The 19,364-nt window shown below is 42.4% G+C and overlaps 1 protein-coding gene across 1 annotated transcript in view; it reads left to right on the top strand.

The window, feature by feature from the left end:
* Positions 1-600: 600 nt before the first annotated feature.
* Positions 601-19,364, top strand: part of LOC117471033 (calcium-binding protein 8) — a 127,890-nt gene continuing 109,126 nt past the window's right edge. Inside the window, exon 1 of the mRNA XM_034115814.1 lies at positions 601-1,075. Coding sequence (XP_033971705.1) covers positions 885-1,075 — 191 coding nt within the window. The 5' untranslated portion in view covers positions 601-884. The remainder of the gene's footprint in view (positions 1,076-19,364) is intronic.

Below are 19,364 nucleotides of genomic sequence, written 5' to 3'. Positions count from 1 at the left end.
TGCACTGTACGTGATGAGGCGAGCTGTTGCATTCATTTAGTTTCTGTCACACTGATGACGAGCAGCTCACAGGAAGTGTGTGTTTGTGTGTGTGTGTTTGTGGGTGTGTGTGTGTGTGTGTGTGTGTGTGTGTGTGTGTGTGTGTGTGTGTGTGTGTGTGTGTGTGTGTGTTTGTGGGTGTGTGTGTGTGTGTGTGTGTGTGTGTGTGTGTGTGTGTGCGCGTGTGGTTGGGATCGATGTGATGTACTCGACCTGTGAATGGGCTCAGCCGCGTTCTCACTGCTGGGATGCCAGCCAGCCACCCCATCTCCATCTCCACTTCCATCTCCATCTCCACCCTCCCGTTGGAAGCCTCCAATGCGCGCTCCTGCTCCACATGGTGGCGCAGGCTGTTGCGCAGCGCACTGTGAGCACAATCCACAGGAATACATGTGTGTCACCCGCATCCTATCTGTCATTCTTGCCTCTTTCTCTCTCCATTATTTTTCTGTCATTTCGTATTTGTTTGCATGTCTCTCCTTTTCTCTCTCAGAGTGTCTCCTCGAGCCTCTCCCTGTGTGTTTTGTGAGCAGAGCCGCAGGCAGGGCTGAGTCTGTCATTGGGACTCACTAATGAGCTCCACTCTGCCTCCCCATAGGAATGTTTGCACTGGAGAGGAGTGAGTGAGAGAGAGAGAGCAAAAGGGGGCAGTCACAGAGCTGGAGGGAGGAAGGGAGGGTGGGAGCCAAGGAGTGGAGCTGGAGAGGATCGTACCTGCTGCTCTCACTGCTCAAATATTAACAACGGGGTTTGTGGGAACCGATGCCGCTGCTCTGGGACGATCCCAAAGTGAGGAGGCAGCCGGGGGTTTGTGGACACAGTGTGCCGCTGCATCTGAGAGCCTGATGGAGGAGGGGGTCACAGAGCCCGAGCCTCAGGCGGTGGAGCTCACCGGCATGCCCCCAGGAACCCCCTCGGAGGTAAACGGAGACTTACCGGGCAACCCATACCTGAGGGATGGGGCGGGGGTGATGGAGAGTCCGGTGAGGGAGCCTGCTGTGCTGCAGTATCCTGCCGAGTACAGCCAGCAGTACGGGTAAGAATCAGCATGGGAGAGACGAGAGAAAGAGACTGTTGCTGCAGCTGGAGGAGTGTGTGGAGAGGGGGACTTCAGTGGGACACTCTCTCCGTCTGGACGGCATTTCACAGTCCTGGTTTGATGAATTACCTTTGTACCCTGTTGGCTGCGTTTCTGCTGCACAGTCCATCACACTGGAAACTCATTTAATCCTAAATTGCTGTAACAGAAGGTTCAAGCATGTCTTATTGATCCATTATTTTCCCCCTTATTATTTAAATTACAAGGACAGGTGTTTTTGAGTGGTCTTCAGCAGTTTGATAATAAATCAATCTCAATAATGACTTGCTAGATGAAACTGCTAGGTTTTTACATTGGTGTTTTTTAGTATCTCCTGTGTGTGTGTGTGTGTGTGTGTGTGTGTGTGTGTGTGTGTGTGTGTGTGTGTGTGTGTGTGTGTGTGTGTGTGTGTGTGTGTGTGTGTGTGTGTGTGTGTGTGTGTGTGTGTGTGTGTGTGTGTGTGTGTGTGTGTGTTGCAGCAGTGAACAGTATACCCGTGTTTACACAGATCCTCACGAGTGGACAGAGACATCCTCTGCCTCACTACGTGATAACATCGCCAGGTGTCAATAAAATCCCAGTATGACCATAACACCTGACTTCTGACTTAATGTAAAGTTTATAGGTTGGACAAAAGATCATCCTCTTGTCTGGGTTTTAACTATGCTCTCATTTTCTGACCTGGCCATTTTGGCAGATTGTGCGTGATTTAACTCAAGAAAACATGTTTGTGTTTCTCTCTGTGGGTGGAACCTCTTAAAGAATTATTCTAATGTGGCCACACTTCAATCTGTGATGTCATGGCATGTATTTGTCTTTTTAAGCAAACATGGAGAGTGTATTTCCATTGTATAGCATATTTGCGATTATAGTCCGATTATGTTTTGTAGAGGATGAGTTCTGAAGTCTCCCAGGCGGAGGTCAGAAGCTGCCCTGGGGTCTGCTGGTACTTGGTGGGTATTTTCTTTATATTGTCACTGTGCAGGCACCTCTTCTAACCTATAACACTCATGCTCAGGAGATGTTACCAAAGATGTTCAGGTTAGTTTTCATCACCTGCTGCAGTGTCTTTCTGTCCTGGGCCGTGCACATCCCATTCCAGTTCCTATTGTTTCCAGTGTAGAAGCCTTTTACTCCTCCTATGTAAGATTTAAGAACAAGAAGCAGGGAAAAGTTATCATGCATCCTTAAGAAATACAGCGTTTTTTTTTAGCTTATTGGAGATATGTGATTGCCATGTTACCCTTGAGTTTTTTTGTATGTTTTTGCACTCACATCTCTGGCAGTGGTAGCAGCAGCAGTGCAGTGATTCCGAGTGGATACCATTAAAGAAAGCTCACCTTTCTCTTGGTTTAATAGTCCTGCGTTTTTTCCTTGTGATGCAAAAGCATGCCAATTAGCCAGTGTACCTTGAACGGGGCATATTGTCCTACTTGTAAATTGTGGTATTTAAGTCATGGCTGGTGCGTTTTCTCAACATATATTTGTGTCACTGTCACTGAAGTCTTTAAGAAAGTCATTTTATTGTCCGGAGTGTCAGCTGCCGGCACACAGTGTTCTGCCCGTGTTCCCCTCAGTATCGGCCCTTTACTATTGGCTTTAATGCTGCAGGCTCTGATGTGAGGAATTGCCATCTGGCCTCCTTGTCATGCAGAAAGCTTTGAATAAAGATGTGCCTTTGCATCAGGTTGCACTGAATAGTTAAAGAGCCAAGACTCAGCGCTGGGGCTGCTCTGGTACTCTGGTGTGTGCTCAGAAGTCTTCACCTATAGAAAGTGAGGTTTGGCTCTCAGGACTGATGACATTACGTTATTTTACAAAAGTTGAAATATGGAGAGGATCTATGTGTACAAATATCTTGTTTGCTTGCAGGCTACAGGGTGTCTTCTTAGGTCATCAAATGATTATAGCTCTGTATTTTCAAAGGACAAGAAATCCTCTTTAGTTGTATTACTAATATAACAGCCTGTTTGCCTAATCACATGGACATTCAGTGTAGCTCCCTGTGAGATATCGTCTGTTCCTGGACAATTTACAGATACTTATGAAACAGATGGCCCCTTTAATAGGGAAGTGCAACATGTTAGAATTGTAGTGCTTAGACTATTAATCAATTATTTATTTGACAGATAATTTATCTACAACAATAGTTTTATTGATTAGGTCATTTATCAAGCAAACATAGGAAACACGTTCTGTCTCCAGGCTCTTTAGTTTCGGTTTTGTATCTTTGCCAATGAAATATAATTGTTGTGGCTCAAGTGATTTGAAGACATTAAGAATTCCCAAAGCTTTGGATTTATCAGTATTTTCACTTAATTAAGCGCCTTTCTGTTTCAAAGGGTCCGGATCGTTGAACCACAGCTCTGTGTGTCATACTGATCTATTATGGTATTATAGTTTCATGAATAGGAATGAGTTCATCATGCCTTTTCCACCTGTTCTGTGTGGACATGCATGATTTAAATGTCAACATGTAAACTGCTCTTTCTTTAAGGTCAAAGTGGTGTGATTAGTCATGGCTTCTTTGTGTTATCCTTGAAGTTTCAGTACATGTAGTGCTTTCTCTGTAAGGAATGCACTCAACGTTAGTAAAAGTGGTTTTATTTATGTGTCTGCTGTAATTGGGTTCAGTTCTGCAGTGACCTTGTTTTAACAGCAGTGGAAAGACTTAAAAGCACTATAATGATGCAGTAATAGTTTGTCTACCATCAGGCTACCTTGAAATAGTGCTATTGTGGGAGTCTGGAAATACTTTTAAAAAAGAAAGCAAGACTTTATATGTTCTCAGTGTTTGTTATTTTTCTTAATTTAGGGTTAGGGTTAACGCTCTTAGAAAACAATACATCGCTAATGTTTTTTCCTTGTGAGTCAGGATGTGTTTATCTGTCTGGGGAGAGAATGTGTCTCTGGAATAACATTGGAACAATTCAAGATCTGATTATAAAACTTTACTGATGTGAAGTTGAGATCAAAATAAAGGTAGGGATCAAAGACTGAGCCAGGGGGCAACTTGACGTCCCTAGCTCTGATTTGGTATTCTGGATGATGTTAGGGTTAGGTTAGGGTCTTCATTATTATCATCATCTTCAGAATTTAGTCATTATCATTACATCTAGCAATGTGTGCTACCATCCTATATGCCTTTTGTTGGACTTAAAGGTCCCATGTCATGGCCATTTCTACTGATCCTATTTCCATTGTTGTGGTATACTAGAATAGATTTAAATTGTGCAATTTTCCAAACTCACATTGGTTTCTCATACAGCATCTCTGTAAAGTATGTGTATTCACCAGGTATTCACTCTCTGTCCTAAACGGCTTGTTGGAGCTCCTGCCCCCCCCTCCCTGTGAGCCCAGTGTGCTCTGATTGGTCGGGACGTTGAGAGGCTCGCTGCTGCTAGCCGCTGCTGCGAGGAGCGGACAGGCTTCCGGGTCGGCGATACAGCGAGACACAGCGAGACACAGCGAAACTCATCCTGAGCACACACAGACACTCGCAGCCGAAGTAAAAACAATAAGTGTGGCTTGATATTGAGTAAGAAAAAGGTTTATAACGCTGTGAGAATGGGTCTGCAGAGAGCATTTCTCCACGATCCCAACTCGTCTATTACCAGCGTTCAGGGAGCTCTATGCAAGTCTATGGGGACTCCCTGTTAGTTAGCCAAGGGATCCTGGTGTGTGAGGTGCTCCGCGAATTGGTCCATTTGGGCCAATCCGGTCATTTGTTGTTGATTTGGATATTCACACGTCACAGAACCCAGGAAGCAAACATGGAAAATGAGAAATCTCCAACGAGGCGTTTTGGGGCAGCATAGACAGGTCTTTTCTGTGTTAGAGTTTTACTCGCTACAGGGTTCATAACACACAAGGGGACGGGTAATAACCGGAAAAGCATGACATGGGCCCTTTAAATCTCTTTGAGCTGTTAAAAACAGCAGTTCAATATATTTACTTTTATGTATGTAAACTTGGATAAGTGGTAGAAGATGGGTCAGTGTATGTTTTGGTCATTGGATTTTCTTTTCACAAATGGATATTAAAAAACAAAAAACGACTAGATATTTAATATTCGTTTTAAAATTGAAAAACCAAAATTGAAATACAAGGCGTTTTTCTTTATCATGGTCAAAAAGGGATTTACTAAACTTAAAAAATGGGATGATTTTCATTTTCTACTTCTCAAAACAAAAAATAAAATCACTAGAAAACAGAAACAAAAACACTACAGTTTTTTCATATTATCACCGCCCTTTATTATTATATGTTTTAAACGGCATCATGTAAGTTGCGCTGACAGGCGACAGAGGTCCACAGTGTACCCCCCCGCCCCCCCCCCGCCGCCCCCCGCTGACAGTTCACGAGCGTCCATAGTGTCTCTCCACCCCCCGTTGACAGTTCATGCGTCGACATTGCATTTACATGTCCCACATTGTCCCACACAAACATACTCTCTGTCCCACTTGTGGCTTTCTGGCACCTGGCCAGCTCAGCCGTCTCTCAAGTTTGTTTTTTCAAATCAGCTGCTCTTCATTTTTTTGATACAAATATTTTTTACCACAAGTTCTTAATAAAACTGACACTGTTCAGTGTTTCCCCTAGGATGGAGTCATAGCAGCGGTGCTAAGGCACGTGGGCCTAGCATAATGTGAGGAATTGTTTAGTGTGTGCCCGTGCGAAGTGCGCCCCGCCAATTTGTTTCTATGTGTCTGCCAGCACAAGAAAGGCTCTTGAGGCCTAGTACCAGGGCCGGTTCTAGCCAATTTGCTGCCCTTGGCGAGTTTTTATATATAAAGAATAAATGAAAAATCTCTACAAAAGACAAATACACTACAAAAACAGAAACTTATTGACATACGTCAAAATGGCTTCAAATGTATTCAGTATTGTATGAACATGTTTGAATTGGGGGGTGGACGTCACATCCTCTAGGGGGGTCCGGGGGTATGCCCCCCCGGGACGATTTTTTGAACATTTTAAAGTAAAATGCTTCAATCTGGTGCACTTTGAGCACACAATTACTAGAGACCTGATCTAGGGGAACTCTAAACACCCATATGAAAAAGATCGGTTTACATTTTAATAATCAAATAAGTATATGAACATAACCAATAACCTACCATAGCCAATAACAAATAAATGTAACTTATTTTATTTTTGTTGTACATTCATATCTTATTTTACCCAGTTAACATTTATTTATTTATGCATATTTTTGTATCTCTCCAACTTTAAACGATATTTTTGGTTTACTGTCCTATAGTATACACTGGAATGATTTCAAACCTGTTTTTATTTATCCTAATAATTATAAAGGAGTGCCTTGGAAATATGTGTTTACATCATTTGTGGTTAAAACGTTTGAGACCCACTGAGATGACTAAAGGCCCTGACACACCAGGCCGCATTTGGCCGTCTTCGGTTGTCTGGCGACAACGCGTTCCTTGTCGCCCAAAGTCAATTTGGTGTGTCCCGAACCCTCGGCCGTGACACGCCTTATTTGGCCTTTCACGGTCGCCGCTATTTGTATATAGGGGAAACACTGCTGTTGGACTCGGTATTAGTTTGACTGCTATCAGAAATGAAATGAAGTACTTTTACATTACATGTCACTTGTTAGACGCTTTTATCCAAAGATAACATACATTCAGTACTGTGGACAATCCCCACAGGAGCAATTTGGGGTGAAGTGTCTTGCCCAGGGACACAACAACATGCTGACTGCAGTGGGACTCGAACTTGCTATCCCCTGATTCAAAGTTCAGTGCACTAAGTTCAGCGCACTATACCACTGAGCCACAGCCTTTTACTGTGTACTTTGTGAGTAATCCTCTGTCAAAATCCCCTCCATAGTACATAATGCATGTTTTCTGCTATCTTTGATGAGTGATACTGGCTGCTAGGGTTAACTTTGATTTAAACATTTGTAGAATACTAAGAGCTTTATTGAGTAGGGGTAACTGTATTAAGGGTTAAACTCATAACTTTATAACTTAGGGTTTAATGTAATTGTAAACTATTGTGCCACTAAAAAGTTTCATTAACAACTCAGGAGTGAGCCAGTTTCGATTTCCTATTGAGGCCCATCAGCTGCAGAGAGTTAACTAATTAAAGGGGCGTGGCCCCACAGCTGTGACAACTCAGCAATCAGGTGTCCATTTTAGGTAGCACTTTCCAGGAGCGTCAGACAATAGAGTCCTGCTGGAGTCACGAGGGAGGCAAAGAGGATGTAAATCCTACTTTAAATGAGCTAAGTATCGCTGGTGTTTATATCCAACACATTCTCACTCCCAACTCGGCCTATGTTGATGTTATGTCAGGGTCCCTGTCGTCACTTTCCAACGCAAGGGGGGGCCCTTTAGCGTCGAGTTTCAACTATCAGGGAGTCCCATTGACTTGCATAGAGCTTCCTGAACGCTGGTAATAGACGAGTTGGGATCGCGGCGAAATGCTCTCCGCAGACCCATTCTCACAGCCTTATCAACCTTTTTCTTACTCAATATCAAGCCACACTTATTGTTTTTACTTATTTTTTTAATTTAATAATTTCGGACTTTTGTTGCCGTCAGTTAGGGGGAGAGTAGGGGCTCAGAATACTGAAATCTGTATTGTTTCATCGTTTGTTTGATTAATAAACACAAGTTGGAGTCCGTCAGGACCGAGGGTCGGAGCAGCTCATACTAGTTGCTTAAGATAATTGTACACCCGGAAGTAAGTATTCTCTCCGCTTTGTTTGACAAACCCCGTGATTAGTCCTCAAGCTCTGTGATTGGATGTTTGAGTGGCAGTGCGCCGAGGGTTACGCCGAGCGTCAAACAGCACTTTGAAATGGGATGGAACCACGGCAGACTATCCAAAACTGGATGTAACTGTTGTTAATTGATAAGCCTTGAAACATGCACTTGTCAAGGTTCAGAGGCAAATATGGCACCATCGATCATCTTAAGATAAGATATACTTTATTGATCCCAAGTTGGACATTTTTTTGTTACAGCAGCATGTGTAACTGTTGTAAATATGCAGTGGTGTTTATTTTATTTGGTTTTCTGAAACTTAATAAATATGGCTGTTGATCGTCAGATATTCCGCCTAGCAACATGACAACACCATCTTTGGTCCATAATTGACTTTTGCGCTGATAAGGTACATCCGCTATGCTCCTTCTCACAGTTTTGCCTGTATCCCTATGGGTGGCCAACTGGGTGCCGTGCCTTGTCAAAGGGCAACCTGTTTTTGTCTGGTGACTGCTTGTTTTTTTTCGCAGCTGTTTTTGTCACCATCTGCCACCTGTGACACCGTGTTATCTCAGCATGCCACAAGCTCCTAATTCACCGGTGGTCTGAATTTGCTGACCACTGTTGTCGCGCCTAATATGAACTCATTTAAAGCCTTCACAGATCTCCTGGTGTGAAACTGGTATCACTCTCGAAAATGATGGAACAGCCATAGGCAACCAAAAGAAGCTGAAAGACTATAGTGCCAGGTCCCTTAACTTAGGTCGCTTAATGAGGATGATGACCATCATGTTGACATGTGGTTTTTCGGGGTAAATTGTAAGATTTAAAGGCTGTACTCAGTTGTTTTCAAGGTGTAATTTAGGTATTGTTGAAATCAAACTAGAGATGATTAATTTCATTTCATTTAATCGTTTATTTGAAGAGGGACAGTGCACATTGATGAACATTTAAAACAAATAATGCTTTAAAACGTAAACATGCCGGATTTTAGCTTTGAGCTAATTTCCATCCGTAGTCCCTGACATACAATATTTAAGAACCTGACATTTATATACATAGCAAAAATAAATACATGATGTGCAGAAAGAGCATGAGCAGCATATAAGCATTTACCACATGGCAGTACAATGTAGCAGCTACGACATATAAAGTGCAGGAGAAGATAAAAGTGCTACATAAAGTGCCAGAGGAGATACCCCTGTGTTAAAGTGCATCTAGCGGTGATTGCACGTTTGTTTGTTTCTCAACCATTCTTTTAGTTGACCTTTAAAACTGTTAAAAGTGGGACAATCCCGTATCTCAGTTGGGAGGCTGTTCCACAATGTGCTGCCCTTAATTGATAGAACATTTTGTCCGAAAGTGGTCCGTCTAGGGTCCGTCTAACCCTAACCGTCTCCTCTGGTTTCTGACCTAGTGCAGCGTCCAGTGTGTTGTTTGTGGATGAATTCCCCTAAGGGAGGGGGGGCCAGTCCATGTAAACATTTATAAAAAAAACACATACTTTTAAATGATTGACCTTTTCATGTATCTGCAGCCACCATTTTCTTGGCTGTCAAACTTAACAGTCACTCCTAGTAACTCAGCTCTGAGCGACGGGTTGATCACAGACTGGAAACATATTTGAGCTTGTAGCACTAGAAACAGCGGAGTTGTCCCTGTGATTAAATTCCACAGCTCCAATCACAGCTAGTGCAGCCATCAACAACCCCATGTCCTGTCACTTCAACGTGTCCTTGAGCCAGACACTGGATCCAGACTTACACCTAACTCACTGTTACTGTGGATCGGGCATCAGCTAATGGCCTCAACATGATGTAAAATGTGAGTTACTATCCCGTAAAACAAAGGCAGCTTCACTCTGCTGTTGGTGTGCTCTTGTCAGTCGAGGTGCAACAGCTCGACTAAACAAGGTACCGTGTTTAGGCTTCCATACTTTCACACAAGATAGCTTCTTTATAGTCCATATAGCGGTAATGAGGACAACTGAAGCAATTAGCTGACCATTCCATTCGTGGTTAGGTTTTCAAGTGTGAAGATTTGTTACTTTTAATTTAATTGTAAATTGGCTTTTAGACTTCTGAGCAGACGAAACGAGGACTTTGAAGACATCAGTTTGATCTGAGGAACTGTAATGAGCATTTCACCATTTTATTATATTTTAGTTTGATGCAGCCTTTTTGTAAGGGTATAAAAGTATTTGAGAACAAATACTGAGGTACAATCCACAGATTTTATCTCCATGTTCTCTCTCTGGCTCACTTTTATCAGCCAGTCAATCTGACTATTAAATCCCAGAATCCTTGCCTCCTTTTCTATTGAACTGAAATATTACAGTATGCAAATAATAGCGATTTGTTAAGGAAATAAAGAGTACAAATTATTTTATGTAATCTTGGTTGAGACTGTGGTGATTACTTCCTAATTTAAGCGGTTACTGTATGTTGCTCTGCTCCTTAAGGGCAAATGAACTTGTTCAGCTGAGGCTCTGATCAATTGAATCAGGTGTAATGATGCTGAAGGCTTTGAACAGCTATGCTTTCCTAAGGGGTTACACATCAGGTGTTTTACAGTTTCAGCACTTAATCTCAACGCTCATCTACTGCATATATAAACACTATACCCTTTTGAGATATTACGGTTAACATTGCAGTAAAATCGTATCTCCTTTTAATGTGCCATGTTCTTTCTGATCTCATAAACACTTCTACATCTTTGTTTGTTTTCAGGTTTTCTTTGGTGCACTCGCTCTTTTAACAGTTATTTGAACAGAACAACTGAGTGTAATCAATACTTCTAATTGGTGTTTTTAAGTTACACAGAGAGTGTTTTTGTGTCAGGAATACTAAGAAGTCTGCTCATCTTTGCAAAATCCTGCAAGGCTATCAATGCTCCAAAGAAGTTAATCGTTGCTGTCAGTCAACTCGAGCACCAATCATACATTAACATGTGACGCACCTCGTCCCTCTTGCAACCAACCAAACACATTCTCCTAAACATGCCGCTCTATTTAAGCTGCCAGGTCTTCTTGCCTCTGCCTCGCTATGCTGCTGCTGTGTTCACTTGCTATTGCTGAGTTCATGTTCCTGCTGCTGTGTTTCATGTTGCTGCTGCTTGCCTGCTTATTCACATCGCTGCTGCTCTACACAGTCCTCCATGATATTTTCAGGTTACCTGCTGGTGCTGTCCTTTGCACATGTGTCTCGCTATCTCCGACTCTGGAAGCAAATCATCATCCATGGGGAAAGAAGCCTGCCTCATATCCGAAACATAGGCTAGCTCAGAGCATGGCTCAGACGCTACTGGAACGAGCCGCAGCTCCTGCACCACACGCATCACTCGGAACAAATTGCCGGGTGTTCTGTCCGTCTTCAATCACGAGGAGCCTTTTTCCTTCCGGCCAAGAGAAAGGCCCGAGTTGTACGCCAGCATCGGTAACAACCCCTCTCATCACAGAGCGTCAATTAAGAGGCTCAATATCTCTCGACCAGCGGGCAATTCAACACCAAAAAAGGCAGGAGCAAGCTGACTCCGGCATTCCTAAACTACCTGCCATCCTGTATTTCCTTCTCAAAGTTAAATCAGCGCTTGAAGCCTTTAATTCCAGGATAGATTCCCCGGAGCAAAACTCGTTTTTCCGCTGTCTGCAAATGTAAACAAACCGGGGGTGTTTCTTAATCGCGAGTACGCTTGCTTGGTCTTCCGAGTCACTTCCTTCAGAAGCTAGGCAAGAATGCTTCCTGGCATTTGGAAAACGAAGAGTGGAACAGGCTAGCAAGTGTGCAGGTGTGCGTCATATGAGAGGCCCCGCCTTACATTTTCCGCCACAGATTTGGGGAAATTGGTCCGTGCGCAAAGCATTGTGGGGATTTTAAGGACGCAAAGTCTACCCATGTGCAGCCTCGAAATTTCCCCCAAACCAAGGACGCGGCCTCGGTGGAATTCCAAGTATGCTGGAGATTGGAACAGTCCTTCGGCGGCACTCGATGATGTAGCATCCTTGAAATATTGGCTTGGAAGCCAATATCCTCGAGATTGAGAAACGGCCCCTGTCCCTCCTCCTCAACCCATGTTTCTACTTCCGCGTTTACCCATGCTGCTCCACTTCCCACTGACGTCACACCCCCGAGGACTCTGGGAAATGAAGTCTCAGCTCCAACCACGGGTCCTAGCTTCCTGAACCCTGGAGCAGCAATTCCTGACTTAGGAATCACATCTTAGCAGGTATATCATACAATTCTGCATGAGGCAATGTTTTATTATGGAAATATTTCGTCTGCAGTAATTCATATTTTTTGGCAATTATACAGAAGTTGTAAGTTGGTATACTACTATAAATTAAATAAGTTATTAAATAATAATAAATTAAAAATAAATAAATATATAAATCTGTTATGTGGTTCTGAATGAAGAATAGCTCGATACATATTTGTCCATTTTAGACTTCGCTCTTTACAGTGGCTCTCTCTTCTATGAATACCATGAATCCTTCTCTGCCAAAGCGGCCATGTACATTCAATCACCTACCAAGGAGAGAGTTTTTCCCATAGGATTCAAGCTTTCATATGCTATAATTCTGGATGTGTGTACCTATCTTAATTGTAATTTACACACATGTGTAGTTTGTACAGAGATGGCCACCCATGCTTGGTGTGCCTCAGGAGGATTCACTCTGCAAATCGATTCCAGTGATGTGCCAGCTCTCCAAAGCTTGTTTCACCCTAACAGATGATCGTCAATTACCTTATCACCAGGCTAAATCAAGGTTTCCTAGCAGGTTTGCTGGCTCCCAAAGGGACCTATGTCTGTTAAAACCTGCACTGAAGACTGAGTTGCGCTGAAGGAGCCAGGATTATTAGATGTGCTGCTATTAAAGAGTTTAGAATCATGATAGGCGCCCAAGCGCAATGAGGAAATATTCTTGCAAAGTATTTTTATTGATCTGTTAGCTCCTCATGATTCTTCCATCAAGAGCTTAACTCCTGAAGAGCTTTCCTGTTTCTAAGCTTCCGTAGATGAAGCCGTGACGTTAATGGCGTTTAAGGTTTTACACTCAGGTACATTTACATTTGGTTGCTGTAGTAGCCAACGTTTGACAGTTCGCCAGGTTTTTAGAAACATTCAATGTCTGATACTTCTGGTCAAGGAACTTGAAAAATCATTGCTAAGACTAACACTGTTTTCTTTGTCCTTTATCTTCCATGCTGAACGTCCTGCATCATTGCCCTCTGACACATGGGTCGGGACCCATGTTTATTCGATGGCTGCAAACCCCTGACAAGATCAAAGTTCTCCTCCAGGCTGCGTGATCTCTGCCAAGCTGCGGCCTGCCCCCAGATCGCTATTCCCATCACTGTTTAAGATGTGCGCAGCCACAACCGCAGCGCCCTATCTGCTACCTCAACCCAGGAGTCCTGGGCTGTCGGTCATCTTCTGCCTACCAGTGCTATGTCATGCTTCACAAGAATGAGACCCTTTCAGCACAACAACCATGAGCTCTTGCACAACTTGGCGAATGCGTAATGTTCAAAGATGTATACCCGTAGAATTCTGCGATTGCATATCAGGTGGTTGCTGGTTTAGATTATATATCAACCTTAGCTCAAAGTGTTTCCCCCTCGTAGCCGCTGTGCACTTGGGAAAAGGTCATTGTTGTCATTGTCTTTGCTTTTCGGGTTGTTCCCGGGCCTTCACATAGCAGTCACTAGGTAGTATATTCCCCTTAGGCCACGGTGCTTAAGGGGGATGGCTTTTCGGGCTGTTCCCTGGCCTTCACATAGCAGTCACTAGGTAGTCATAGATACTATTGCTGCGCTCATGTTCCTGCTGCTGTGTTTCATGTTGCTGCTGCTTGCCTGCCCCACCACCACCCCAGCTTCCACCTGTAGGCTCGGGGGATAGTTATCTAATCATCACTCAATGTTCTTTGTAAATCTGTGGAGTGATGAGGCCCGAGCCTAGACGCCAAACTCAAACGATATGCTGCTTATAATAAACATATTAAGAAACACGCGAGTTGTCTGACTGAACTCTAACATTTTGAATAATTAACTTTATTACACAGTTAAAAACAAACCACAAACAGTACCACACACACACACTCAAATGGCCATATTATCTATAATGGCTGATGTCAAACACAAAGGTTCAATAAGCTGTAAAACTAAAAAGAATGTCTTAATAAATAATAAGAAAGTGTTTCAAGGGCGCATTGCCGTTGAATTACAGTATATATGCCAAAAGCTTCCGTTATTTATTTTGGTCTCTCGGCTTTCATGTCTATTGGTTTCTTAAAGACAGCGGGGATAAGCTGTTGAACTGCTGTTGTCTTTTGCCGGGCTCCGGTGATTGCCAAATCTGGGTGATGCCTTCTGATATGATTTAGCATGTTTGGCGTGTGTTACCATTAGCATACCGCACCGCTGTCGAACAACGCCGGCACACCGTCCTCGTCTGATCCACCTCTCGCATTCCATCGTTATTGTAGTCCACAGGGAACCCGAAATGTTCCCACACAGCTGATTTAAAAGAAGCAGGTGGGTCTTCTAGCTCCTGTGTGTTATCTGAAATCATAGTACTAACTTTTCTTCTTCTTGTATTTTGTTGTTTAACGGCGGCTGGCAAACAGCTTTTAGGCGCAATACCGCCCCCTGGATTATATATAGTGTAGTGGATACTGCCCTGAATGACAGACTTTTTTCCCACTCGTAAAAAAAAGGCGTATTCGTCGTGTGACTGCATGCACCGAACCGTGACGTCCGAACCGTGACTCAGCTAGAGCAAGAAAATCTCAGCTTGAGCAAGAAAATCCAACCCCATGAGAAGGACGTTTGAGTGGTGGAGCGAGCTGCAGCAGCGTGTCAGGTTATAATGAACAAAGAATGGGATGTTAGTTGCCATAAATGAGCCAATGATTGTAAAGCTTATATTAAACAGCTAATGCATTTCGATCAGGAGAGACATGTTCTGATGTAACAATATACAGTGGAGGAAATAAGTATTTGATCCCCTGCAGATTTTGTAAGTTTATCCACTTACAAAGAAATTAACAGTCTGTAGATGTAATGGTCGGTTTATATAAAGAGTGAGAGTAAGAATATCAAAAAGAAAATCCAGAAATGTACATTATCTAAAAGATACAAATTGATTTGCATTTAACCTGTTACGCACAGCCCGCCCGGTACCGGGCGGATAAACGCGTCATTTGCAGGAAACAACGTCTAAGGAATCTTAATATTGAATAAAACTATGAATGTTTTATATCCATGTAACGGGAAGAAACTCAGCTAACTGATCTTTTTAATTTTTTTTTCCAAAAACCCCCACAATGCTAGCACTCAGCCTCTGAATTAGCCACATGCGAAAAAATTTAACCTAAAACGGCACTTAAACTCACTCATAACTCCCTTATTACTTATCCTAGATGCACAGCCAACCACTCGTTGGGGTGGTTTTGGCTAAACCTCTCTAAAAAGGTCAAATGTCACTTGTTTTGCATCAATCTTGATACAGGGTACTTATTATATGTTGTACTTTGGATTCCTAAAGCTTTTAGTCTACTAACCCATCATCCAAGGGTAGTTTTCACTATCTGTAAAAAATAATTTTTGGACGTACACTATAATTTACAGTTTTTTACTATGTAAAATCTGAATTTTCTTTAAAATAAAAAACATTTATATTGATTCTGACACTTCTACATCCAACTCACAGATGTAACCTTGCTTTGATAAAAGAAATTATTCATATAACCCTTTTAGAAGTTAAGTTGTAGTCATTTGTTTTGGGCATGTCATTTTCGAGCCTGAAACATGAAAAACAGGCTAGGTGCTTAACAGGTTAACTGTGGGAAATAAGTATGTAGTCAGTGGCGAGCCGTCAGGGCCCTCTAGGCCCTCTGTGAAGGCCCAAGATATTCTAAAAAAAAATATTTAAAAACATTTAAAAAAAAAATATATTTTTTAAATATATATATTTTTAATATTTTTGTTATATTTTTCATTAGTTTTACCGAAAAAAAACTTGATTTAATTGTATTTAAAATAACATTTCCAAAGAAATAAATCCTTCGAATCTGCCTGTTCAGTCTCTGTTGAATGTGAAGGGTTACATGAAAGAAGCTCGTCTGGCCCTCTCTGCGATTCACAGAGGGCCCGCTATAGTAACTGAACGAGAGAGTAATGTCAAATGACAGTACAATTGACCAATCATATCTTCCCTCTAAATGGGTGGGTTTTATTATCGCGGACTTTATGACAAGTTCCGCGCTGTGAAACTTTTCTTGTTTCCATAGCAACAACAACTTCCTGTCAACAGCGTGAACTCACCTTCAAAATAAAAGCATGCCAAATGACACTTAAGACATACAACTGCAACGAAAGTAACAAACACAATGCAATATCATTTTCAATGTCAAAGAACACAAATGGGGTTCCCAGGTGTTGTTTTGGGTGGTAGAGGGTCGCTGTTATTGATGCGTTTTGCACCCTGGGCCGTTGTTTTGATATTCCGCTGAAGTATACGCTGTGACGTAAACATTTTTTTTTTTTTTTTCGAGGGAATTGGTGGGGGTCAGAGGGCCTAGGTATAAAGCTCACGGCTCGCCACTGTATTTAGTATACACTCAAAGTCCCCCACTTGGAGTGTGGATCTCCCCTCGCCTTCCGCCAGACCAACCTACCTGACCTCAACCGGACAGACCCCCCCAAAACTCATACCACTAGTTGCACCTTCTCTCAGGCAACAAACATGATGACATGGCACCATCAAACAGAACTTCACCAAATTACAGTCACAACATTGACACTTCACCAAGCACGTCTTCAGGAAGAACAAAAGCCTCCAGGATATACACATTTTTTGCAAGTTCTCGAGACACATAGCCCCACCACACACACTACACAGTCAACACTACATCCATGGAAAGTTCGTACACAGACAATACAGTGGAACAGTAAACATACCCCTCGGATAATTTCCACTTAACAGCAGCAATATAGTCAAATCGTATCCTGCACCATCTGCCATGAACACTATATCTGAAGAGACAAAGCACACCATACTCACCAGACTGAAACAGAACCTTTACAACATTGGGGAAGGTCGTCTCACCACAACCTCAATTAATAATTTCCAATCTCACCTGTCTGTTAACCTGGTTATCTAGGGACTGGAGTCCATTGACCGTTGCACTATTGTACAGAGCAAGAGGATGAAAAACTGGATAGAAAAGCTGGGCACCACCATACAGAGGGGGCTGATTGACAGTTGATTGACAGCCCCCGCCAAAGCCTCCTTCGCCTCTGGTCCACGTTCGGGATCTCCATGGGGGTCCTGTTCCCTTTTTACCAGCAGCCAACTACACTCGACAAACCACACATTTGCCACACCTATCCACAGATCAATGGGCTAGTGCAAATTATTCTCAACCCTGAACACCCAACCCTAACCGAAAACCTAACCCTAACCCTTGGAGTTTTTTCGCCTAGATCGTTTTCTTGAATACTTGAATGAATCGAGTCATTTCCTATCAATTGTTTCCGTTGATTCAATTGTTTTGCACTTTCAGGCCTCCGAAGATCCTACAGTTCATCTTCGACCTGTCACCAGAACAACATTTCCATGGTCCTTGTTGCTAAAACGAATGTCTGTCCTCTGTTTGGTGCAACCTTTTTGCTGGATTGTTGAAAGTGTCAGAAACGTGACAAATCTCACAATGGAAGCCACTTTGCCCTCCATACTAATAGAGAACACATTAAACACACACACACACGGCTGGCTTTAGCCACTCTAAAGCCAAAGGGCAAAGGTTTGAGCTGCATGACAATACAGTCTTTAATCTAGTGTGTGAATGCACACTGCTCCTGAAGAATGGACTGTAATGGAATGTAAATTCTATCGCCTGCATGGTAAATCATTCTGATCAATATTTCTTCATGTTGGCCGCAGAACTGTAAACCCAGGATAGTTTACACCTGTGTCAAACGACTGACGATATGGGTTAGCTCGTATTGATAGTACGGAAAGACGGACAGGAGCGAGGATTGTAATATTCATAACGACAGCAGTAAGATGACTGAATAATTGATGAATTAGAAAATGAAAAATCTTGACATGTGCGTGGAAAGCTGATAAAATAAAAGCTTAGGGCATATTGCAGGAGTCTAGATATGCATGCTTATTAAACTGACAAACAAGAAAGATGTGGGGAGCAGTTTCAATTTGTGAGGAAACGGATGGCAGGCAGCTCAGATGCTGGACGTAGTGATAAAAAGCAGCTTATGGCAGCAAAAATAGATATTTTATCAAGAACTGAACAGATATACCATATGATCACCTCATCGCTAATCAAATCAAATGTAATACATTGAAAGGTTTTCTTTCATGCATGATTTATTGATCTCAATATAACAATGTGCAACATATGGAAGCTATTTGAAATTGATTTATTTACTTATTGACTTTGCCATTTTGCAATGAAAATAGGGTATTACTTTCTCATGATTATGGATTGTCTTTCAGTAATAAGTCTTTAATGATGAGATCATCTTTGCTACTGCAGTGTACATGTGGAAGTGTCAGCTTTAAGACTAGAAGAATAAGGGCTATATATAAATGCAGTCCAATAACCATTTAGCATGGGTTATTGGGTACCACAAAACAGCAACCTCTATTCATTACTTACTAATGATATTAGTTAAGACTTAATGGCTACTTAGTCTAAGCAAAGTCAATTATAAGTGGCTCATGAGATTTCTAAAGTTTAGAAACTTCTCAACTTTGTTAGTGGCTTAACTGTCTTCCTCCTAAAGTGTTTCTTCTTGTCGTCTGTTATTCTAATCATTGACTATTAGGAATTTACAGTAGAGCAGTGCTGTCATGTCCTCTCTGCTTCAGAATGATTTTAACTTTTCTGCATGTAAATGGTCTGCAAAGGCTAAAATCCCTGTGTTCCCTCCAGAGGGAGTTTCTCTCCCACACACTCCCCCCCCCCCCCCCCCCCCCCCCCCCCCTGCCTGAAACGCCTCCATAGGACTCCCTTGTTCACTTCCGGAACATAGTGACATCACTATGTAACACTCGCTTCTATTGTCTGGTGTTCCAACACATTGTATTAATAGGCTGAGGGGTGGGACATCTCTAAGCGGTCAATATCCCGGTAGATATATTACAAATATGGAACCTGAAAATGAGCATAATAGGGCACCTTTAAAAGCAAGCTAAAGGTTTCTAAAGAACAGCAAGCCGAAGGGAGTCTTTCAGTAAATGATTCACATGTCAAATACATTATTTAATAAGATAAGTGCTGAAGTATTTGACTCGTTCCCTTTGTTTGCCTGGGACACTGGCCTGCATGTGTCATTCTGAGGATTACACTCATACAACTTTAGTGTACTGTAGTGGATGCATGAATCCAAAGGGCAGAACTGCTGCAAATCTCACACCGTGTTTTACTTTTACATCTCTATTTCTTGTAATTGTGAGGCTTACTAGACTCTGCAGACATATGATGT

Source organism: Trematomus bernacchii, unplaced genomic scaffold (genome assembly GCF_902827165.1).
Source record: "Trematomus bernacchii unplaced genomic scaffold, fTreBer1.1, whole genome shotgun sequence".
In the NCBI taxonomy this organism is placed as follows: domain Eukaryota; kingdom Metazoa; phylum Chordata; class Actinopteri; order Perciformes; family Nototheniidae; genus Trematomus; species Trematomus bernacchii.
Note: the sequence above shows the minus strand (reverse complement) of the source record. Positions and strands in the feature narration are given on the sequence as shown.